This window comes from Chiroxiphia lanceolata, chromosome 6 (genome assembly GCF_009829145.1).
Source record: "Chiroxiphia lanceolata isolate bChiLan1 chromosome 6, bChiLan1.pri, whole genome shotgun sequence".
Lineage (NCBI taxonomy): Eukaryota > Metazoa > Chordata > Aves > Passeriformes > Pipridae > Chiroxiphia > Chiroxiphia lanceolata.
Window position 1 is genome coordinate 27,841,251 of NC_045642.1, and position 25,582 is coordinate 27,866,832.

The window sequence follows — 25,582 nt, forward strand, 5'->3', positions numbered from 1 at the left end:
GAGGCTGTAAAAGCTTAGTGACTACATCCAGACACCCGATTATCACCAAAAGAAGTCAATTATAGTGGACTCTGACTAAATAAAAAAACTACAATTTTGAAGAAAAAAAAGCCAGCACCAGCTGGCTTTTCAGAACCACCATATTGTTACTGAAATTGACCTGATCTAGATGTGCCAATCATTTATTGTTTAAATGAATACAGACAGAAGGGATAAGAGCAAGAGCAAATAGAAAGAGAAGATTCTGAGGAGGCCACCTGGGTTTTTCTGTTCTTATTGATATGCAACACAGGAACCTACTAAATCAGTTATACTTCCAATCATTGATCCAATCATTCTGATTTGCAATATGAACATCTATTGATGCTGCAGTAGTACCAACACATGCTTGATTTTTGCTTTCTTGTAACAGAGAAAAAAAATAATCATTGCCAAAGTACTTTCTCCATTGAATTACAATAGTAAAAAAAATTGAAAAAAACCTCAACTGAAGCTTTATAAATTAATGAGTCATTATACAACACAATTAGGAATTGAAGTTTTGCATGCTGAATGAATATTTTATTTAGAACCAGTTTATAAAATAAAATACAAATAATTTGAAAACAAAACTTAAACATTGTACAAAGCCTTGATATGGTACAAATGAGAAAATAAATAATTACAACTTTATGTACAAATGACCATTACAAGGGCATTAACCTCTTTATGCTTGGGTGCCTGAGCAAACTTAAATTAAAAGAATGGCTTAGAAGATTTCCAAAGAGGGGAGAGAACTGCAATTACTGAGCAAGAGAATTTGAAGGACTCATCATTTGTCTTCCTCAATGGTAAAAAATTACCTTGGAAACTACTTTCCACTTAATTAATCATGCTGCAGACTTTATTGTTGCATACTTGATTTCTTATGGGGTGACAACATTGTATTTTAATTCATACACAGATTTCATTCTATGTGTATTGCCCAGAGATTTTAGATTAGCAGCCGTTGGTTTGCAGCTTCAAAAAGTCAGCACTTGTCGGAAGGCATTGCTGGTGATTTTCATAATTTACTAGATTGGATATTCATAGGAAAGCATTTGGAAATTGGCATCTGTTAGCACAAGCACTACAACTTCTCTCTGGGCTGACTCTGTAGAAAGAAAGTAAAAAGTTGGGGAAGAATTTCCAATCTTGCTTTCTAGCCAACAAAAGCAAAGAGGATGCAGAGAAGGGTGCTTGGCAACAATCCAGATCTCCAGTCAGAGGAAAAAGATGTGAAATAGCCAAAAAAACCCCCACCCTCACTTTGTGTCAAACCTTTATGACCTTGCCTGCCGTGCAGCAGATATACGTTAAAAGGATTTGGAAGTCAGGCAGACCAAACTAATTACACTGCATCTTTTGGAGCAAGCTATTCTGCTGTTACTATAAGTCCTTTACATAAAAGTTAGGTCAAAGATCAAGTGATCTCAAAACAACATTAATTAATTCCAGCTGAATTCCCACAGACACTTGTTGATGATCAGCACTTCACTTGAGTAGCACACTTGTGGTATTGTTTTCGAAGAAACCACATCATACTCTTGGCCAAAGCAGGCTCTCAGCAGTAATACAGAAAAGGTAGAGATCAAAAGGCATGTCATGTCATAATAATAACAAAAAAAATAAGTGAGTTTATCCTTTCAGCCCCTAATCGGGGAAGAAGCCTCAACAAAACAGGACCCTATACTAATTTTAATGAAATTTCACCTGCACAGAACAGCAAGACTTCCCAAGGATCCAAGCTCTTAATGTAGAGGAGGAACAGAAGCAAAATACATGAATGACATATGCTAACATTTGGGTTTGTCACTGTTACTGTTAAGAAAGAATGTGTTACCATCAATGGAGAGTAAAATCAGCCTACATGTTCAAACCTGGATGGCGAGAGTAATTGCCAAGTTAAATATATTAGTCTTTGAAACAATGGACTCCTGTGAATTATTCTTAAAAAACTACAAAAATTACCAAACAAAAAAAACCCCAAAGATGAATATTTAAACATGATTATTTAAACCACATGAAAATGAGTGATAAAACTTTCTGGCATTTGACTATGTCTTAGGATAATTCCAGACAATTATTACATAATCCAGGCTGACTTCTATATAATTTCTCTTTCACAAATGCTATATGTAGGGAAAAGGAAGACTGGCTTCCAGCAGACACCTGAGGTATTCTTGTGTGAGGTGCATGTTTATGGGATTTGCATGTATTAGCTAAAAAATGTATGACCTGTGCCTGTGTATTACATGTAGTCAAAGCATTGAACCTCACTTCCTTTTGCCGGTGGTCATGGTTATTGAAAATTGTAATAATTACAAGCAATGACATTTGAGCCAAAAGGAAAACAGCAAACAAAGCCTTCCAGTTCACTGCCTACTTGATTAGCTAAAAGAAGTAGAATAAAAATATTATGCCCTGTTCCACAAGTTTCAGAAACAGGAATCATAGAATCCTCAAGCCTGGAAAACACCTCCAAAATCCAAGTTCAACCACTAACCTAGCACTGCCATGTTCACCATCCAATGAGCATCCAAAGCTTTTACCAGTTGAAGAAAGGAATCATGGATAATTGCCAAAGCTTTCATTTATATAGCTGACAGTTCTATGACTGCTCCTAACAGTGGAAAAAGCATACAGAGAACACACCATAGGGAATCATGGTGTTTGTCAACCTAACCAGAGCTTTGCTCACTTAAAATGACAAGACAGACATGGCTCTCATCACCTCACAGGATCAGCCCTGCATAAAAAAATTAATATATTCTAGGCCTATAATTAGAAACCTGTTTGACTTTGTGCTCTCTTTTATTCTCCCATTCCTTTTCAGAAAATTACTCTCTCATTTAACATACAAATAAAAATTGGAGGCACATATCCTTAGTTTGTCACTAGACCCTTTAAAGAAACTGGAATAATCTGTTTCTTCTTACCAGAATTATGTTTCTTAGTGTTCCATAGATATGTCCAATTCTTTACGGAAAAATTCTGTTTACAAGAAAAAGACCTATACTGTAAGTCTGGCTTATCTACATTCTCATGAAAGAAAATGAAAATTTTTTTTAGAAGCATTAGACTCAACTGTTGCAAAATGTTATTGCAATAAGAAGGACTTAAAGGAGTTTTGCCCAAGCAGGACTATAGAATCAGGCCTTGTAATACGAAAAGACACAGAATCAGGAATTAGGGCATCATTAGGAAATTGTAGTAGAGGACGAGGAGACCAGAGTAAATCAAAGCAAAACATGCCTCGTCTCACTCTGGAAATGAATTCAGTAAACAGATGGAATAGCTGACACTGTTTTCTATCTATATGTATATACACACATATGTATGTATGTATATATATAGTTCTATATAATATACAGTATCTATATAAGTGTATATGTAGATACACTTATGTAAAAATGTGTATTTTTATATATATATAAATCAAAATTGTGTTTTCCCAGCTGTAGTTAACGTCTACTACTACAATCATAGATGATAGAGCTCTTGCAAGTCTTTTTCACATGAAAATATTTCAAGCTATCTTTAATATATAGACCAGATTCTCCCCTGTACATCAAGACTGTTTAGTGAGGTATGCAAGAAAGCTTGATCACAAACTGCAGACTTCAAGGTAAGAATATGTCCAGATTTCCCAGACAGGACGTGGCTGGTGGCTATAATGAATGCCTTGTGTCACTCCGCAGGGGTTTGCCTCCTGTATAATTATATATAACTAGCAGTTAAGACTTCATATTGTTCCTGCCTTGAGGCAGTGAAAATTACTATGCTTATCAATCCTGCTCAAGTAGTAGATAGGTGCCTAGCAATCATACAACTTGCCAGCATCGCTTTACTGTATCATACTATCTATTACTTTAGATGGTTTTACCTAAGTAGTAACTGGCATTTGCAATTAATAAGGAGGTTAATTAATATTAATACATATTTTTAAGATTGCAACTTAGATTGATTTTATCACGCAATACTACAGCACAAAGGTCTGTGTGAAATGTCCAGTGATTTCAAGTTCTATTGGTAGTTTTAAAGGCTTCATGCCTCAGTTTCTCTAAAAAATGCCCCAAAGTGCTGGCCACAACACAGGAAACACCATAAAGAGGAAATGTGTGTGCAGCATCTGTATCTGCTACATGTCATGGCTCCACTGCACTGCCCTCCAAAGAAATGGAGGCTTGAAGAGGACAAAGCAACAGCTCCTTGAATTTTCTTGTTTCCCAGACAATATCCCTATGTAAGCTTCTATGCACTACGCAGAGTAACTGTGATCATTTTATACTATGGAGAAAAATCTTCCCCGTCCCTGAAAATGTGCTGTGGAAACTCCTTCATAAACCATTCATACACACGCTGCATAAGGGCCACACACATGTACATTGGTGTTTTTCTGCAGTTGGATATTCAAATATTTAAGCTTACAGAGTCCTTAATGATTACACAGGCTCTCTAGAATATTAAGCTAATATTATGTATGAGTTGATCAGCTGACCATTACCTAACTAGAGTAAGTGATTTCTACCTTAGACTATATAGTAAGCAATTCTGTAAACTTTTGAGGGGAGGGTATCAAGCAGTAAAAAACTCAAGAAGAGCAGGTAGTTCAATATAAGTTATTCAGAATCGCTCCTCCATTCATATCTGCATGATTTTCCTCGTTAAATCCTGTGAATCCACAGCAAAAAAGCAACTGGGGATATACAGTCCTTTTACCTTTTTCTGCACCAAAAGAAGCCTGGGTCATCATTGCGACTGATATCTTTTTCTCTGTTTTGGCATAGTTTACTATTTTTACATTGGCAAGTAGTTTCAAGTACAAGTGAATTCTACAGCATTGATTTATTTTACATAGTCATGTCTAACAATGGACAAGCCTGTACTTTGAAGACAACACAAAAAAAAACCCAAAACTTCGGTGTATATTCTTTCTCAGCCGCAAAGTATTTACCTGTTTCTGGATCCTGCTACACTAGAGAGAAAATATAAACACCTCAACTTCAGCATTTCAGGCAAGGATGCATAAAGTTGGTACTGACTAAAACTGACCATGTTAATGTAGGAATAAGCTTAGAAGACCATAATAAATGCTTTTCAAAAATAGGAAAAATAATCATGGGCTGCCCACACCACCTTAACAAATAATTCCAGCAGTGCCCAGGGCAAACCATCACAATGTGTCCAAATTCCTTCTGACGGTATACCACCGTGGAAAACGGGGAAAAAAAAGATGGAATTTGTTGTCACATTCATCTGTTAGATATTCATTGAGTGTCTGTTCCTATATGACAAGTATTCACATTAAGAACTCACATTATGAAATAAAAATGAGTAACCACAAGACCTACTTGTAATAAAAAATAAAATACCTTTGAGTCTTTGTTCTTGTTCCATAGGCAAATGCACACATAAAATTACAAAAGAATAAAAGCAAGCTGTAAGACAAAATCATCGGCTGGTTGAGAAACTAGCAGTCCCTTCAGTCCTTGTACCAAGGTATAAAGGCTATTAGAATTTGTGCATTCCAGAATTTTTTTGGGGGAAATAGAAGATTTTAAGTACACAGGAACTAACAGAAAGGGAACTGTATGATTTGTGGTCCATAAATTACAAATGAAAATGAGAAAGAATGCATATATATAAGCATATACATATATGTATATATTAAATATTTATATTATATAATTTACCATGAGGACATGCAATTATTGGTATAGCACCTATTATACAATATAATACAAAGGAATATGACTTTCCAATGGTACAGTTTCTTCAGAAAAAGCAGGTATACCCTAACCTATTGCATTCATCTGTAGTGCTTGAAACCTGAATGAAATTAAGGTTCCCCACTGTGCTACATAACGTATGGGAAACAATATTACATACTCATAGTAAGAAAGGAGGAAAAAAACCAACACAGTCTGACAAAGCAAGTGAAATTCAGTGCAGCTTTAGGGCAGCTTTAATGCAGCATTAGAATGTGTTAGCTCAGAGACAAAATATTCCCTTTTAATCCAAAGGTATTCATTTGGCAGAGGTTAAATAAAAAAGCACAGCTGCTGGCTGGAGAGGCATATGACTACAGCAAGCAGATCAGTAACTGACAAGTCTCCTATGCACCCAGTGTCCCCACAACAGGAACAATTAGGGAGAGATGGCTGCAATCTTTCTCAGGCTTGCATTCTTGTGTGTTATTATTCTAACCCATTATTCTTTTCTGAATATAGCAAAAGGTACCATGCCTTTTCATTCTCTACAGAGATCCTGTAGAGTACAAGAGGTCGTCCTCCAATAAAGTTGGAGGAATTACACACTATGGACTTTACTGAGTGTCAACAAAGCTTGATCAAGACAACATTTAGGCAAAAAAAAATTACGAGAATCCAACCATAAAAAATATTTCAGATTTCTTTCTATTTGCTTTGATGACTGATATTCTCTGACTAGATTTTGTAAGGGTGTTAAGTATAGTTCTGTCACCTATAACCTAGTAAGTTCACAAAGTAACATCTCCTTATCTCTGTTTCATCTCTCATGATTTTAGAAAATAAATTATCAAAAAAACCAAATCTTGGTTGGTAGTTGTCTTTGCATGGTAGGATCTGTGGTTTAGGTGACCCATAACTAATGGAAAAAACAAAAGCCAGCAAAAATAAAGGTTCTTTTTTTCAGTTGAATTAAAGGTTGAAAAAATAGGTACTTCAATTTTCTAACTTATTTTCCAACTTACATTGCATTTTCTTGTAAATCTGCAACATCCAGTGAAGTGCATACATCTCTTTTTCTCTCATTTCCTGGACAGGAATGCTTTTCTACCGAATGTAGAACTCCACTATGACTCCAAAGAACTGTATCTGTAGAAATGAGAATTAGCTTCTTGGATCCTGATTACTAATAAGGAAATTTCTAAATAATATAGATACAAAAACATTTTGGCAAATGTTAGTAATTTTTAATGTCATCAGTGCTAAAAGGGACAAGGTATATGATACTTCCTTAAGTAAAAAATCCGTGCCATGATAGATAGTGGATAAGATGAGCACTGAGTGACTCAAGAGATGAGTGCAGCTCAAAATGAAAAAAATTTATAAGGGACAAATACTATAATCTTCTGTGTGCTTTTTTAAAACTGCAAAGCCATGCTTGAGCAGAACTTATCTCCTGAGTGATGACATCGTTTGGGGAATAATCATTTCAGGTTTTCTTACATACTCTTGAGTATGTAAGGCCTTAAATAATTAGGCCAAATCTTCTAACTAGGTAACAAAACACATCAAGGTAAATACCCTTTTTAAACACTCACCCTTGACGATATTTTTTTACTCTAACACATTGCACCTCTTCGACTATCTAGTCATTCTTTTTCTGGCCTCTACTTCCCCCTCTTGTGGATCTGCTTGCTGCCTGCTCTTAGGCAAAGTCCTGGCCACTTATTTACACAGAATGATTTCTTATGAATAGTTTACAATGTTTACTTTCTTTAAAATGTGCAGATTCAACACCTTTTTTTTTTTAATATACTTTTTTGATTAATTTTTTTAATACACAGTACACAGGACACAACATGCATCAGATTTAGGAGGAGACTTTATACCTGTTGAGGCCCAGTTCCTATCTGCTAAGCTTAGTGGTTGATTTGCTCTTTCCTGTGGGAGTCTTAGTATTTGGGGAATGGTGGAAGGAACTGCCAGACCCTTTCAGACCATTCTTGCTTGGTTTGTTGCAGCAGTGCTCTTGTTGGCAAGATCTCCTTGAAGATGAGGAGCCTGAATGGCTAGGAGGTGATTTACTCCTCCCAAGATGTGGGGATGAACTCCTCTGATCATGATGGGATCTCCCAGCCCTGGACGGAGAAGAACTGGCAGTACGGGGTAAAGAAGAGCTCCTAGGGGAGGCACTGGGACTGCGTCGGGGGATGACAGGGCTCTTGGGTGGTGTTTTTGGACTATGTGGAGATCCTGGACTCTTAGACTGGGTAGAACTCCTCGGTCTTTGAGATCCATTCTGTAGGATTTGAGCCAGACGAGAGATAAGATCTGAGTCCGAGCTGCTACTCCCTAGGACTCTGTATCTGCGTAACCTTAAGAAGAAATGAAGAAAGATTATTTCTGTTTCCACCTATTCAAAGTTCAAATAGAAACACAGTATCACTAGAAACAAAGGTGAGCTTGCATTGCAGAAGAGACATGTGAAGCTGAACTTTCCTGTAAGGTAGAGGTGTTTGCATCTAGGCTTTGGTTTCTGTGTTGTTCAGATCAACACACTATTTATATTTACATAAACTCACTCACATAAACAGCCTCTGTGTTTACAGGATAACTGAAATTTCCTGGTGGTGCTGGAAGTAGTGCACTGAAGAGCAGTGCTTACCACCTTTTTTACAGAGGGGTACATCCATGCCTGCACACCATCGGTACACTATTATACACAATTTTAAGGGATGACACGGCACATCACAACTTCCTTCAAAGGATTTTGCACCACTGTGCCAAAATTCTTGTCCTGGGAATGTAGGCACTGAAGAAACTAGATCGTGGTTGTCTGTATATAGAAGTGCCAAAGGCGGTTTCTTCTAGTATTCACTCTGCCCTCCTTTAATTAGTTGTTTTTACTTAGCCATGATCTAAGCATAGCTAATTGACTCAATACTGGTGGCTCCAGACCCAAATACTTAAAATGTCTACATTAAGAAAAGATTAATTTTCAAGGGGGCTGGCTACAACAGATCCTATTAAAATTTCTATGGGTTTGTGAATAATCAGCAGTTCCATAAAAGTGATCCCTCTTAAAGTGTAAAGATTTAGTTATAGATTGTCAGGTTTCAAAATATTGAATACACATCTTGGTGTATAAGGTTTAAGGTGAAGCAGGGTCATTCTTGTGTAATAACTTCTTCTCATTCATTCTTCAACAATGTGAGATTTCTCAGAGAATTGAAACCCAGCATTTTTTAAAAAATTTGTTAAAGGATAGAACTTCTACAGGATTACATACAGCACAGTAACTGCAGTCTAGCTCAAATCCATTTCCAACCTGAAAACCTATTTCTATTTTCTCTGCATTACCTAGCTTCTACCCCAGGTCTAGTAGGCGGTTTTCCTGGTGGTGGCCGAGGAAAGAACTGAGATGAAGTTGAACCAGTGACTTGATCAGTGGTTGCCCAGGACACTGGCCTTGAATCTTGCTTTTCTAGACTGAGGACTGCTTGGAGATAAAGAGCTATCTTCATTCTGCTTGCTGAAATGAGAGTCCAGTGTCAATCTAGAAAATGAAGCTAAGACATCATCCTCAGAAAATGGTACTGGAGCAGCAGCCATTTTTCCTCCAGTGACTTATCAGAGGCACTTGAGAGGTCACCAAGGAAGATTTGAGCTGTCTCTTTTCCATAAGTAATTTCACCAAGTCTGTCTGATGGGCCTTTTTTAGAAGAAGCTTTTCCTTTGCTGAAACAGAAGAGGAATCTGACATTGAGTCTATCTCTTGTGCTAAAACTGGGATTCGGCTCTGCCTGAATACAAAAGGAGACTTAACTGAGTCCTTCTTGGATCGGTAAGAATTCTCATTTTCTGAAATGCAGTGGAATACTCTCCATTTCTGGGAGAATTTTTCTCTTTTTTGTTCTCCTGCTGCAAAAAAGTAGTAAGGCCACTTGGTGGCATTTCAAGTCTTGGCTATGGACTTCTTCTTTATCAGAATGAAAACCATTTTCCTGAACAGTTGCTATTTTGTTTGCCTGTTTATTAACATGTGCGTTAGTAATTCTTGAGGGAGACAATTCTGATGCTTTAGGTGCTATTGACTTCAGACCCTCATCTTGATTTGGCACCAAACAGACGGGCCTTTGTTTTGATTCTTCAGCAGCTTCAGTATTTGTTAGAGGTTCTTCCTCTGCAGATTTTGAGTTTCCTGGCAAAGAAGAATTCTGCTCTTTGCTTAGCATTTCAATGCCATCCTCAGAAATCACTGGAAGCCTTTCTTCCTCAGTCTCCCCTAAAGGAATATTTTCAAGTTCATTCTCTTCCTGTATCCCACTGTGTTGTTCAAGTAGGTCCTTTTGGCCACAGTCCAGGACATTCATACTTTCTTTGACAAGTCCTTCTCTATCAAGCACCTCTTGGCTGATATTAAGTACCAAATCTGGTCTGCTGGCACGAGCTGGAATTGCATCTTCTGTCACAACCAAACCTGGCAAACTTTCCTTTGGAGAGGAAAGTTCCACAGTGTGTTCCACAGACTGACCATCCTGCTCTCTTCTCTCCAGCTGGTGGCCATAGTGAAAGCTCTCCGAAGCAGACTGTGTGGATGCCACTGAAGGTCTGGGTATTGTTATCTGCGTTGGAAAATTAAAGAAAAAGATAAGGAACTTGGCAATGTTATACGGGTAACACTCTTTAAATAAAGAGTGTTGTTTAAATCAAAATGCTTTTGATTCCACATCTTCAAGATACATTACATAATGATTCCTATGAATTGCAATGTTCAAATAATACCTAACTTCATAACATACATGTAGACAATTAGGAAAAAAAAAGTCAATCATCCCATTACAGAAATATGCAACAGGTAAAAACAAGCATAATGTCAGTAAAAAGTGCTGCAATTACCAAGTAAGCCCCCTGGAAATGAGATCCAACCAAATAGTCAGGTTTTTTATTTATTTTACATTAGTTTGAATACTCTTAGAATAAGTTGTATATAAATGTAAGATCTTTAAAAAGTACATAACAATATTTTAGACAAGTACAGAAGACAACACCATGATGTTTAGATTCAGAAATTCCATACCCCTAACACCTACATTTTTGTCCAGAGAAAACTTTCTGAGTACCTCAATTTTAGTTATTACTTTCCCTACTGAAGCTTATGCCTAGTTTTAACTAAGTAACCTAGTAAGAACATTTCCTTACCTAAGGTCATTAAGAGATTTACAAACTAAATATTCACACATCTAAATCCCCTAATGGGTCTAATCCAACAGATATGCATAAAGTGTTCCTAGAACTTCTATACATTACTGAGTCAGAAACCCCTTAAAAAACAGTGGTTACGATGAGTGCTTCTCTAGTACACAGCTTAATTGTTAGAGCATATGTCCAGGAAATGGAAAACCTGCATTCCTGTCTCTCCCCACTTGAGGACATAAGTCCACTTCCCCTAGTGCCATCAAGTAGGAATGGAGTTGCTCTTCACCTTCCCCATTGAAGACAGGCCACTGCACAGACAGAAATGTAAGAGTCATAAGGTCAGAGTGTGAGAGAGCACACACAAAAGGGAAAGGAGTTTTATCTCTATGGACATGGAAGGAATGCACTCTCATGTGAAGAGGAATCCCAGACTCTGGTTATACATATTATATGGGGTCATTTGGTATAAAGAGTATAAAAAAAAAATCAAGAGGCTACCCTTACATCTTTCTCTACATGGACAGAGAGTTCATCTCCTTTTTAATTTCTATTCTTTAGCCTCAAAAATTTGACACATTTTGAGTGTGTATTCAACAGAAAGTTGAGTCTGGAAAAAACTGGAGTCTGGGTTTGGTTAAAAACACTTTCTTGATTCACTACTGGTAGAAGACACAACTAGTGGTAGTCTATTTCTAGCGTTGCTAAGATTCGGCTCTGTTAGAAGACATTCCACTTTGTTGCAGAAATTATACATGGTACTGAACTTAATGGGCTTTTGTTAGAGCTAGTACCTTGCTACTACTGAGTGGCAGAAACCAAGCTCATCTGTCGGACCCATGTATTGGACTTGCATGGCCAGGTTTTAACAGTGGGAAGGCTACAGGGGTGGTTTCTGTGAGAAGCTGCTGGAAGCTTCCCCCATGTCTAACAGAGTCAATGTCAGACAGCTCTGAGACAGACCCACCACTGGCCAAGGCTGGGCCAACAGAAATGATGGTAACACCTCTGTGATAATATATTTAAGAAGAAAAAAAAGTTATTGTGCAGATTTGCAAACAGAGAAGAGCAGAGTGAGAACATGGGAACAACAAAGTATACACCAAGGTCAGCGAAGAAAGAGGGGCAGGAGGTGCTCCAGGCACCAGAGCTGAGGTTCCCCTGCAGCCCATGGTGCAGCCCATGGTGCAGCAGCTGTGTCCCTGCAGCCCATGGGGGATCACAGGGATGCAGAGATCCACCTGCAGCCCCTGGAGGAGACCCGCGCCGAAGAAGGAAACTTCTCATGATGGAGAAGGTTTTCCTGATAGGACTCGTGACCCTGTGGGGGACACACATTAGAGCAGGCTGTGCCTGAAGGACTGCATCCCATGGAAGAGTGATCCACCCTGGAGCAGTCAATGGAGAACTGTTGCCTGTGGGATGGACTCAGGTTAGAGAAGTTCATGAAGGACTGTCTCCCATGGGAGGGACCCCACGCTGGAACAGGAGAAGGACTCTTCTCTCTGAGCAGCAGCAGGAACAACCTGTGATGAACTGACCATAACCCCCATTCCCCACCTCCCTGCACACGGGGGGACAGCAGGCAGAGCCAGGAAGGAAGGAGGGGTGACGGGAAGGTGTTCTTAAGATTTATTTTATTTCTCATTATCCTGCTCTGATTCTGTCAGTAATACATTCAATTAATATCCCCATTTCGAGTCTGTTTTGCCCGTGATGGTATTTGGTGAGTGATCTCTCCTGGACCTTATCTCAAACCATGAACCCTTTGTTATATTTCCTCTCTCCTGTCCAGTTGCAGAGGAAAGCGATAGAGTACAGCTTTGGTGGGTGCATAACAATTCATACTGTGTACTCAACATTTACAAATACAGAACAACTCTCCAAAATAAGAAATGAGAACTGATAGTGAAGGAGATATCCTCAGATCTCCCATGAGTGTATAATAGCTCCATTGACACTTATACTGATTCTGTGGTTTTTTTTGCATTTTCTTTGTATTCCATCATTATAGGTGCATATTTACCACAATCAAACACAAATATTGAATAGATATTATAACAGTGCATTAGAACAAAACATGAAACGCGAATCACAGGCATAAAGCTCAGTTAAAGAGAGGATAATTATTTCTGTTAAAGAAATTACTTCTATACCATATAATGTATTCCAAACCTCTCTAATTCATCTAATGCAGTTTTTGGACCCTAACTGAAAAATGGGGAATCATATTTTTGAGAAATTTGGAATGATTAGCTGTTAGGCTACAGAAAGTCGTATTTTGCACCAGGGAGGGGAAAAAAGAAAAAAAGAGTAGAACTGTAAGATAACTGAATACTTGTTTCCCTAAGGTGTTTGTGGCCCCAAGTTGAGACTGATAGAAATGGAGGCCAGGACCCCAAACCAAACCCAAAAAAACCCCATTGAGAACTGCAGCAAGAGTCTACTTTTTGTCTCTCTGATGATTTCTTTGCAAGTTTGGGCCAATACAGTCATCCATGTTTGCTGAATTAAAATGGTACATTAAGAAACAATCTGCAGTTACTTAGTTTTGGCAAAACAGTCCTTCTCATCTCTTATTCTCAGTCCAGGTTCTTTCCTCTGAAAGAAACACTTTTGAGTTTGAGAAGGCTTTCTTACTTCAAAAGCTTTCTTTTGAAAGAATCCAAGAACATCAGTTCAGCTACAGAAAAAACAGAGGAAGTAGAATTCTTTTTTCAAAGCACCTTTCCATGATTAGGTCATTTAGTACCTAAATCTTGAGCGTGAAACAAAAATAGTTTAGCAAGAACTCTGCAAACAGATAAAACTGAAGAAAAAAAAACAAGAAAAAAGGTCTAGAAACAGGGCAAGTGTTCCATAGGTATCCATACATCTGTAGGTAGTTGCTTTAAGATAACACATCTCCAAGTTGAAGGACTCATCTTACACTGAATGACTTACTTTCATATGGCAGAGGAAGTTATCTTGGCCTGTCAGACAAAAATCATCAGCCCTCTCAGAAATTGTGATCTAAAAGCTGGGTAAAAGTGGGTTCAGGAAATTTTAATGCAATATTGTCCTTGGAATAACAGGTTCAGATTTTGGAGAGATCACTTGGGCCTTTGCTGTCCATTAAGCTCTGTCTTTAGCTTGTTTCAATATCTTGTTCTCCAGGGCTACAGATGCATCTCAAAAGTAAGGAAATGTAAAATATTTCCTTTTCCAAACTTTTCATTCAACAAGCTAGTCTAGCTGTCAATTCAAAGAACTCAGGATTAAAACATCAGAGCTGTCTTCCACATATCTGAAAAAGGATGACTTCTCTTAGAATAGAACAGTTCTGGTGTCCTCTGAACTTACAGAGGTAAGACAACCTTAGGTATTGCTTTCAGGAGGATATTTATCTTCTTGGTACATTTCCAGAAGGGCTGCAATTGCATTTGAATCCTCTTTTGCTCAAATATGTTACATGAAAATTCTCTCTTCCTAGTGATACCTCTCTCATGTCAATTCTTGGTTAGGAAAAACCAGCTCTGATCTGAAATTTATTTACATTTGTCAACACACTTCACATCATTTGCCACATCTGGAGAGAGAATTTTCTGGTCTTTCAGGTGCATCTTGGCCATACAGATTTAACACTTACACCCTAGAAACAGGGGAGTGGGCTTGTTGAACCACCTACAGTCAAACAGGCAGGAACTATTTGTGAACATAAAACACTGAACAAATGGAGAAAAGGATACTGAATGACTATTAAGAAAGATCCAGTACTACTAAGTAATTCATACTTTCAGAAATGGCTTTTTGAATACATGTATCACTTTCTTGATTTGTGTTCAGTAACAAATAAGTTTGTTTTCTCAAATGGCCAATAAACCCCTTATTAACCTTCTCAAAGCCCAAGAATTAGATTATATCCCTGTTAGGCTTGACATTTCAGCCATATGTGCAAGAACTCTAAATTAGTAACCATGCAGAAGTCCCTTTCATGCAGGGGTTGCTAGAACTTCAGGAGCATCTTTAAGAGATAAACAAAAGATCAAGGCCAATTTTTAAAAATCTGTGAATCTGTATGAGAAAACAGAACTTGTACAGAACTGAACCCTGTTAAATCATAGATGAGGTTGGAAGGGATCTTAAAGATCCTCTAGTTCCAACTCCCCTACCACGGGTAGCAATCCAAAGGCTTTTCATTTGGAAGAGTTAGATGTAATAGTCAATTATTGAAGAAATGGAAGAAACTTGTAGATGATCCTCCTAATGTGTCTTTTAAGATTTCTTTGGGTAAAGCATCATTTATTTGCAAGGCTGGCCACTACAGATAACTTCATGATTCACAATACACAGTGAAGAACGTAAAGTAAAGAGACTGGAAGAAGATTTGAATTCCTTAAAACAATTTAAAACTAAAGTAAATAATCCTGTTGCCTTAATTATCCCATAAATAGTCTTATCACTCTCTTGTTTGTGAAACCTTGAATGACAAGGGTCTGAGGAGAGTTAATCCTGACACATGCAAAATCCAACAATTTAAATAATAATTTAGTCCAAGTCAAGAAGACAGAAATCTCAGGGTTGTTCAATACATACCTAACTACAAAACAAATAATACATGGACTAATATGTAAAATTTAAAAACCCATCATGATCATAAATGATCCTCATACTTTCTTTTCTTCTGCCACTAAACACAGTCTTATCCTATGAGATCACTATGGTTAATCATGTCAATTATGTAAAACACTGAACCCGAGGAACAAAAGATTACAATTCATCTAAGAAGAAAGATGTGGGGAAATCAATTTCAAATACTACCTCTCAGCTCACTATGGTAGTTTATAACACCTATTATTGTAATTCTCATATTTCAACAGGAGTTATGTGATACAACAGATGACTGAAAATGGCTGAGACAACATGTGGAACAATGAATTTGAGGTTCTCCTTTCACTTCAGAATATTTGAATGAAACTATTACCACCACACTCTTGAATCTTTTGGTCTTCCTTAAATTGTTTCTTAATTCCTTTCTGTTTTCTCAAATTCGCATTGAATTGAGATGAGAAATTATACTGCATTTTCTTCAAGAAACTTTACAGGACAGCGAGGGGGATGTTAAGATGGAAAAAGAACAAAACAACAAATAACCCTCAGACATCCTTTATGACATCTGATAAACTTGCCTCCTTTTAAAACTTTGACAGGCTGCAAAAGCAAGGGATACACCTGCATGAATACCTCTGTGTACGTATGCAGCGAATTGCAGAGGAACGAAATACTGAGTTTAGGTCTGCAAAGTTGCTAAGTCTGAAAGATTTAAAGGTGTGAATATGGATTATTGTACAATATCAGCAAGTAATCATCCAACCTTTCAGCAATAGTTTCTTCCCTCCACTCATGATGTCTGGGTACTTCTGCAAGCATGTCAAGTGCTGTCAGGACTTCAGGCCTCTTGGAGACATGGTGTGGAGATTCATTGTTCTGCTAATCCTTTCATTATTTGTAATTTCTCACATTAATAAACCATCATATCACTTGGCATTCTGAAGACACTTTTCCTGACCAGTTTACTTTTCAGAACATCTTTCCTACCTTACTAAAGCTTGTGTATCGAGGGGAACAAACCTCACATATCTTTTTTCATTTCCCTGCTTCTTTTTCATCTGTGGTTAAACTCTATTGCCTACCAGGAGTATGACCAAGGTTAGTATGAGTCTGCAACTTTGGCAATACCAAACAAAAATACCTCCCTGAATCTTTCCAGTTCACCAGCTTCCTCCTCATACTTCATGAGTTTTAATTTACTTATGTCACTTAATTTCTATTTCCTTGCACAACTTTACATCTCTACAAAGAAATTTGAACTGCAGTTTGTATGAAAAAATAAAGGGCATATTAGCACACTGTCCTGTAATTTAATGACAGTATCACTCTCACATGAGTGAAACACTACTGTGCTTACATCTTGGAAGACAGCTCACTTAGCTTACTGTTCAGAACAGACCTCCTACTTTTCAATATCTTCCCTACCTACTACTATCATTCCTACTGACTTTTTAGAGTTAATCTTTTGTATCCCTTACAATCCATTTCCAGATTAAATTCACAGCAGGGAAAAAGTAAAATATAATTAATTATATATTTACTGAAGTACATGGGTTATTTCTACAAATAGACTAAAATTAGGATAAACAGGAGAAATATATGGCTGTAAGAGATAGTGTTAAGGAACATCAGACTAGAGATGATTGTAAGCTTTCATACTGAATCCCTTTCAAGAGACCCACATAATGGTACTGCAAGCATTGTAGGCATTTGTAGTAACTGGTAGTCTCCAGTTAAACTTCTTTTGTTAAAATTTTCACACGTGGCAGGCCCTCATCCTAGACTAAAGAGAAGTAATATATGAGATTTTTTATATCTACCACGATGGTAGCAGCCCCTTGGGAAGAACCTAACTTAAACCTCACGCTGACTCAATATAGTTTCTATCAGGATAGGGAACAGGAGGCATAACAATTCTGTAAAACCTGAAATCAGAACCCTTTTGCTACAAACCGTGGCTTTAACCATGGTAGCAGTAAAAACACAGACTCCCTGAACAGAGACAACCTTTTCTCTCATTTCCTTCCAGGGCACATCTATTTGATAATGTGCCATGTCTTAAAAATTAAATTGGACAAGTATATCCATTCCTGATATTTTAAATGCTATACCAGAGTGTTAACGAGCTGAGTTCAAAAGCAATCTTAACATACATGACACCTTCAAGCTAATGCCACTGACAAATTTACAATTATAAAAGAACACTGTAACAAGATAGGAGCACCTTTGAGGTTTTGTTTGTTTATTTGTGGTTCTAAAAGGGATTGTTAAATGTGAAAACCAATGTAAATATTCATTCTTTTGCTATCACAGACTAGTGAAACCTGCTAAAGTTTGTTCATTAAAAAAAAAGGCAAAACTTACAACATTTACTATCAGGCTCATAAACCTGAAACATCCAATATGCTTTCTTTCTCTAAATACCCCTTGAATATGTCAAGAAGCCTTACCTTATTCTTCCACAGGTCCCTGAATTCCAGTGAGATGCTTAAAATCAGGGCAAATTTTTCAACGCAGATTAGTATACTATTTCACATTTTGGATATGAATATGAGTGTGATGGCTTGCATTTCCATAACATCTTGTGTGGGAAGATTTCAGAGCATTTTGTAACCAATAATATAACTAAAATACTTTTTTTTAATGTTTCAACAAGGTACAAATTCGAGAGAAAAGAAAATATTTATATAAGTGCCAACTAGCTCAATCTGAGAGACAGAGATTATGCTCCCCTAACATACTGAATAACTGCAAAATCATTAGATTAAAATTAGCCCCCTTGTACATGTCTCATTAAGCACACTGAAAAAAGAAAACATGTTTGAATGACAGACAAAACTGGAATCCACCTTTGTTAAGGGCTGAATCGTATTACAGGGTAGCTAGTTTAGAAGTATTCTGCATGGCTGCCTTGGCTAGAAGAGGTGTTCTCTATCTTCCTGTAGAACTAGAGCTGTGAAACCATAAATATCAAAATCTGAGGTCACCGATTTTGATGGTTTCTCAAGATCCAGTTACACATTTAGCATTATGTGTACTTAAGCAGCCCTGGCCGGTACTTGCTGTACTTGCATCACCTTTACTGCTGACCTCAAACAACACTCTAAACAGCCCTCTAATGAGCAGAGTTCAGAGACTAACCTGGCTGAAAAATTCACAGAAAGAAAGAAAAAGATTATGTTTCAAGAGAATCTGCTGTACAATTTGACCATGTTATAGATGAAAAGGATGCTAATATCATTCTGGACATAATCTTCGGATTCTAGTCAAATAATTCTCTCTGGTTTTCAGTCAGCTGTAATGCTGCCATACTCCTTTCTTTATGCTGTAAGTTGAATAATTAAGGAGAGCTGAAGCAAAACACTCCGTCTGCCTTCCATAATATCTGTATGGCAAGAGAGGAGTTCTCTATCGAAAAATAAATATACACCTACATCCTAAACCCTCTCTGCACTAGTGAGCAGAGAATATACAGAAATTTCAATACCTCCTCTATCTGATATCAAAGTAGAGGAAGATGGTTTAGAGTTCCTAAGTCCTCATTCTTTAAAAATCTGGAAAGAAAATCACTTTGTTTGATTTTATAAACAAATCTACAATTTCTTATTTTTAATACATGCAATTAAATTCAACAGCACAGATCGCTTACCTCTGTAACTCATTAGTTATAAATGCTGAACAAAAATTGCAGACAGCAGGAAATATATGACAATAAATTCAGTACCAAACACTTATACAGAATGACATTAGAAATCTTTTTAATATTGAATTGGAGAAAAGCTTTGATTATTAACATGCATATTCATCTTTCATGCTGAAGAACTCCTAACTTGCTACTACCTAACATTACTGCATTATCAAAAAGAGAAGGACTTGCAAAAGTTTTTGAGTTCTTCAGTGAGCCATAAAGTATACAAGGCTTTCAATGTTGGAATGAACTATACAATCACATGCTTGTAGTTTCCATAGCAAATGAAAAACCGGAAGTTAAATTCTAAACAGAGTTAGGACTTCCAAAATCACAGCTCATAAAAGAACACAGCAGTTGTGGACTTACCCAGTAAAAAGAAAGAAGATGCTGAATGCTACATATGCTCATTCCACTAAGTAGCAACATTGGTCACATGACAGAAAAGTACATCACTTTGCATCCCCTATTAATATTGCAGCTGTATTCATTTCTTGGGTATTAAGGAAGCCAGGGAAGACCCTCTGCACCAACTTATTTTCTCTGAGCATTGTGCACAGTTTACTACATTTGCTAATTATACCTGCAATGGATTCTCATTGGAAAACTTAAATTGTAGATATACAGGCAAAAAAATGTCATTTGGCATCCTGGGACACAAACTAATCCCAAAAAGTACTGAAGCTTAACTTTTAATGAGTTGATTTCTTCTAAGACCTTTTTCCTACTCAATATGACAGTCATCATAAAGACTGTGGTATTTTGGTATCCCATCAAGTTCACAATAATGAACACTGGGGAGCTACTGTTCATCTGTTTCCATACATCGTGCACAGAACTATTTTCTTTATATTGAACTAAAAAGCAGTCAGGAGTTGCAGCAATAAAACCCACTGCTTTTTGAGTTAAGAGACAAAATGCTGACATCAGTACACTAGCTACTTTGTTTGCCTTGTTATCACTCACCACTGATCCTATGGAATTTTGAAAGTAACTAATGTTGATGGATTACTTTTAATATCAATACTCCTGTGCATTCTTCACTGAAAAAAGAAAAAAAGTCTTTAATATAGAAATATTTATATTGAAAAATACATTGGAAACAAAAGGCAACACAAAATATAATTAAAATGAAATATTAATGGTAAAATGATGATGATATGTTAGTCTTATGCATTAATGCTATGTCATACTGTTTTACCCAACAATGCAAGCTCATGCTCCTTAGCAAATCTCAGTATTTTTGTGACTAATACAAAAATTATGGTTAACTTTAATTATGATTCCAAGCCTCAATCTTTTTCATATAGAAATGAAACTGGAAATACAAAACTATGAAAAGTCCCCTTTCTCTAGTGACATTTTTTCTTATCTATGATCCCTGATAATTGCCATCTTTGTTTTATATACTGCAAGCAGTGGATCGATTCATTATTTGTTAATTTCCAAAGTAACAATCCAACTATCTCCAGATCTTTTTTCTCACATTGAAATCATTTAGAGTAGTCCAAATTTCAGTGTGTGTTCCAATTAAAAAAATCACCTGGTACTGATTATAGGAACACATTAAAAGAAAGACTTTAATCTTAGTTTTGAAAGAAGTAAAAATCTTATTTCCTAGATTTATAATCCTACCTTTTTTTCAGGAGAAAATCCCTCTGAGGAAGTGAATCTATCTTCCAGAACATCCAGAGATGCTTCGTGCTCCAGATCATAACCTGAATAACAGCTCTTTAAATATTGCTCTCTTCTAAGTGGCTCAATATATCTTCCTCACAGAGTATTCCTGACTCTATTCCTGAACAAGATTCACTGTTATTCCTCACTTGATCTTTCAAAATATTTCTAGGATGTTGTGTATAGCAGTATGATTAGCATATGCCTACTATCAGACTGTGCAGAGCAACAAAAAATGTTAAACTTTGCAGATGACTGCTACAGTGCAGTCACTTTTATGAAGATGAGGCTTATTCACCTGCTCAAGTTGTGCTTTTGAGATGCGAATGACAGGGGGGAACTTGTTGCCACAAGGAATGACAGGAAGCTGCCTACGACCAGTTGAGCAGGAGGAAGAGGAGTGGCTCTCAGCTGATTGACTCCTTGGTAAACCAGCCTCTTTCAGAGGGTCCAAGTGGACGGAGAGATAGGCTATAGGGCTCATGGTGCGGAGGATGGGACTTGAAATTCTTGGAGTGGAGAAATGCAGCATATGACATGAGTTGAGCTGTGAGAACAACATGGCGGGGAAGAAAATAAGGTTGAAAATGTTTTAATAAGTCTTGTTTATGCTTGCCTAAATGAAATCTCTTAGACAACTGTATTCACACCTCCCTCAGAGGCTGAAAGCTGATAATTTAAGAGGTGTCTTAAGACTAATCTTCACATTTTCCACCAACCATTTTCAAAAATCCAGTATCAAAATCAAGAGTGAGCATCCTTTCTCCAGCTGGCTTCTTCATTCAGTCAGTCTTAGAATCTTAGAATCATAGAATCCTTAGGTTGGCAAATAAAATCACAGATTCATTGAGTCCAAATGTTGCAACAATTATAAGGAGTCAGTAACAATCTAGGGCAAATTTAATAAACTAACCCAGTCAGTTTCAAGGACACTGTGTACATTAGTTGATAGTTGACTGGTCCTTGCAAATGCTTAACACATCCACACAACAAGACATCTGTGTCTCTGAGATTACTATATTTTTAGCATATACACCCATTGCAGGCTTTACAGCTACAGCACAGCAGCATACATTAAGAACTGGACCTGACAGGACTAATCAGAAAAGTTAATACTAAACGATTTTGATGAAATTTCCCAAATATGGCATCAAACTAGAAGGATACACTGGCCTCAAGAATCCAGGAACAATTCCTTGATCTTGAACTACATTATTCAAGCATTTAGATACAAGGAAAGAAAGAAGAATAGGAACTGTAAAGTCCAAGTGTTCCAAACAAATAATTTTAGACAATCTACATTTTCAAATTGGTTGCTGATGACAACTCTGAAATCAACTGGGTTTTTGCAAGACCTTTTCCAGCACAGAATAAACATCTAATAGTGACATATCTAAATACCTGTAAATGAGAAAATACCTGTAAATGAGATTGCTATACACAGTTTGCAACTCTTTGTTCCCATTACATTTAGAGAAAACCTCGAAGAGTAGAGATACGGAAACTTTCTGCAAGTTTCATGAAGGTGACTTTTTGTTTCCTACCACAGTACTTGCAATTCTAACCTGCATTCTTTGGAAACCAAGAGTACCTATCAAGCATTTCTGTTCCTAAGGAAAAGGTATTTTCAATTGTGTCAACCCTAAGGTTCAGTTCCCATAATGCATATCTGACTTGCAAGTGGGCAAAAAGAAAGTATTTCCAGTGTCTCATAAAAGCAGCAATTGAGGCTAGAAGGCATACGAAAATTAAACTACTTAGAACTCAGAAATAAATAAAAATTTAAGAACAAGCTTTTGATAAAACACAATAGTACCTCAAGATACAAAATTTCCATTTCAGTAATATTTCTAAATAATAAAAATAAATAGATTCACACAGTAAACACTCTTCTATAACACAGACACACACGCATATATATATATATGTGTATATATATATATACATATATATATGATTTTCGGTAGTCAAGTAAGTGTGACCAGAGTAAACTCTTGTTTAATTTAAACTGGAGATGAAAATGGAAATAGCTATTAGATGTTTAATTACTTCAAATCCATTATTATTTATTGACTGAAATATCTACTTAACAAATATACGCTGCAAAGTTTTGTGCATGCATTGTATGGAGTTCTTTGCAATTCAATACAAACACAGTAAATTAATGAAGCCATCATTCAACAACACAAAGTCCAACTCTATGCTCTTAGTACCAGATCAAGGAAAAGAAAACTACAGCTGTAGGATGCCAAGTGCTGCTCCAGTATAAATTTACCATTAGTCTAGATTAGTTCACATTCTTTTGACAAATTAACTTAATACCAGCAGATATTACAGCAAATCACATACTGTCTCTCCTGCAGCCAAAGTCAACACAAAGCCATTATCAAAGCATAAAGTCAGTACATATACCCTTAGCATGCTTCGAGTAGTTCAAGAGATACATGACTGTCTGCCCACGACTAAGCCAGATCAAACTGGTATTTGCTGATAGCACACAGAATCTGTATTGGAACTGGAAAACCATGACTGATAACATGAAAATTACTTCTCTTACTTGCAGGGGTTTTTTTTCCATAACAGCATAATTTGCTATAATTTTTTATGCCTGAAACTTTCTCAACCCTGAGCCAATAACTTACACATTTTTCTCTCTTATTTTTTGAGTTTGGGTTTCCTTTTTTAACTGCTACAACTTTACATTCTTAATAGAATGCTAATGCTGTGTAAAACAGGTAAGAAGTGATATTATCAACAATTACTGGAAGTCCACATACACACACAATTTCAGGAAGAACATTTAGCTACAAATGGAAGGACTACAGACCAGTAATTTCTTTCCTTCAGGAGTAAATAAAATTATGGGTGAGTATATAAAACGTTAGTTTCTCATACAGAAACATCCATGCTATTACTTACTACTTAAACAGTGAGCAATAAAGCCCTGAAAAAAACAAAGAACAAAGAAGAATCATCAAAGTAAAAAGGAAAAAATTAAAAAAATACAACAGTAAAGCTATTTTATTCATTCACCACTGAAATAAATACTTGCATACTTAACAAACCTATCAGAACAAGCTCAAAAACCGTAATTCCTCATGCTTTCTCCTAAGTGATAGTGAAGCAGGTCACTAGAAATCCTTATAGGAGGTATATTCATAAACATGAGGATCATGAATGCTGATATGTTGTAGAATTTTGAGCTGTTTGAAATGAGTGAACTATTTCAAAAATTATATTATTACACTACTATAATTTAAACATCTATTTTTAACCCCTTTTAGTAATACTTAAATCATCTGATTTATGGTTCTGAACTTAACATTCTTGGATCCAAGCCTGTTCTTAGTAACTCATGCAATATAATTAAATCAACAGAAAAATAAAATATGACCTTGCCTATTATTTTTATTGTTGGGAAACAGCTACTTAGAAAAAATTACTAAATAACAAGAACATCTGATGCACAAACAAGGATCATATTTAAAGAACAGTTTCAGGTGGGTAAATATTCTGAGGAAGAAGGAAAAGGACTCTACCAAACAGCTCCCTAAGGTCACTAGGACTCTTGAACAGAGAGAACTACTGTATGAAGAGGCATATATACGCTTTCTCCCAGTGAAGTGATCGGGACACTCACCTGTAAGAACAGCCAGGTTCCAGTACCTATCTCAAGGAATATTTACATATCCTTAATGAAGGGGAATACATCACAGTTGCAATAGATGCATTGCTTAGACACACTCTGTTCCCAGTTTCTAAATCAGCCAAATAATCTCTATTTTCTTTATTCCCAGTTCAGTTTATTTTTTCAACTGCATATGATTCACCTTCGAAACAGTAAGTTCCTTCCTGTCATTCATCCTGCCTTCACAGCACTACTTGCCCTTCCACGATAATATAAATCATATTAATTTCCCCCATTTTTGAGGTCATGACAAATATCCCTTACCTGCTTGCAAAGCCAAACTAAAATATAACATCATCCCAAATTCTACTTCAACCAGTATTGTAATACATCTTGCACTTAATTAACTTAGGTTACAACTGTTTCTGTTCCCACATTCCGAAGCTTCTTCCTTTCCAGATAAAGACAGTGTCCATTCTCTGCAGTGTAGTACGTAATATTTTTACCACATCTACTTTCAGTTTTAAGTAAAACAGCTATTTCCCCAAAAAGAGCCAGGCTTGTTTAAAGTGGAATAGTGCAAGCTGGTTTTTTTAATGGCTTTTGAAAGAAAAACACTTGATAATTAGTATTTTGTACAGGACCAAGTATTGCTCTTTTTTGTCTGTTTTTCTAAAGCTGACATTAAAATAGAAGAACTGAGTAGCTGAAAACTGAAAAATTTAAATTAATTTTTCACTTTTAGAAGTTTCTAACCCATCAAAAACTCTTTCATACAACTAAAATTTCAATTTTAATCTTAGAAATCTTCTGGGTTTTAACACAGTTCTGTATTTTCAATCATACAAAATTAATCTCCTATAAACTACATACTTCAAAATATGATATCTAAATATAGTCTTGCATGAAAGATATGATCTTGCATTTTCCATGAGAACCTAGGTGTAGTTAAAATTTTACTGTGGAGCTGTAGTTTACATTGAGTAGCTCCTTTTCCCTGTAAAGGATATTTCCACACTTATAATAGTAGTTAGTGACAAGTTTCTTTTTCTAATGAGCTGGCTGTAACTTTCA

The 25,582-nt window shown here is 36.5% G+C and overlaps 1 protein-coding gene across 1 annotated transcript in view; it reads right to left on the reverse strand.

The window, feature by feature from the left end:
• Positions 1-539: 539 nt before the first annotated feature.
• TTBK2 (tau tubulin kinase 2) overlaps positions 540-25,582 on the reverse strand; it is an 85,808-nt gene continuing 60,765 nt past the window's right edge. Inside the window, 7 exon segments of the mRNA XM_032689773.1 lie at positions 540-8,104; positions 9,090-9,200; positions 9,202-9,340; positions 9,343-9,390; positions 9,393-9,608; positions 9,611-9,673; positions 9,676-10,354. Coding sequence (XP_032545664.1) covers positions 7,636-8,104; positions 9,090-9,200; positions 9,202-9,340; positions 9,343-9,390; positions 9,393-9,608; positions 9,611-9,673; positions 9,676-10,354 — 1,725 coding nt within the window. The 3' untranslated portion in view covers positions 540-7,635.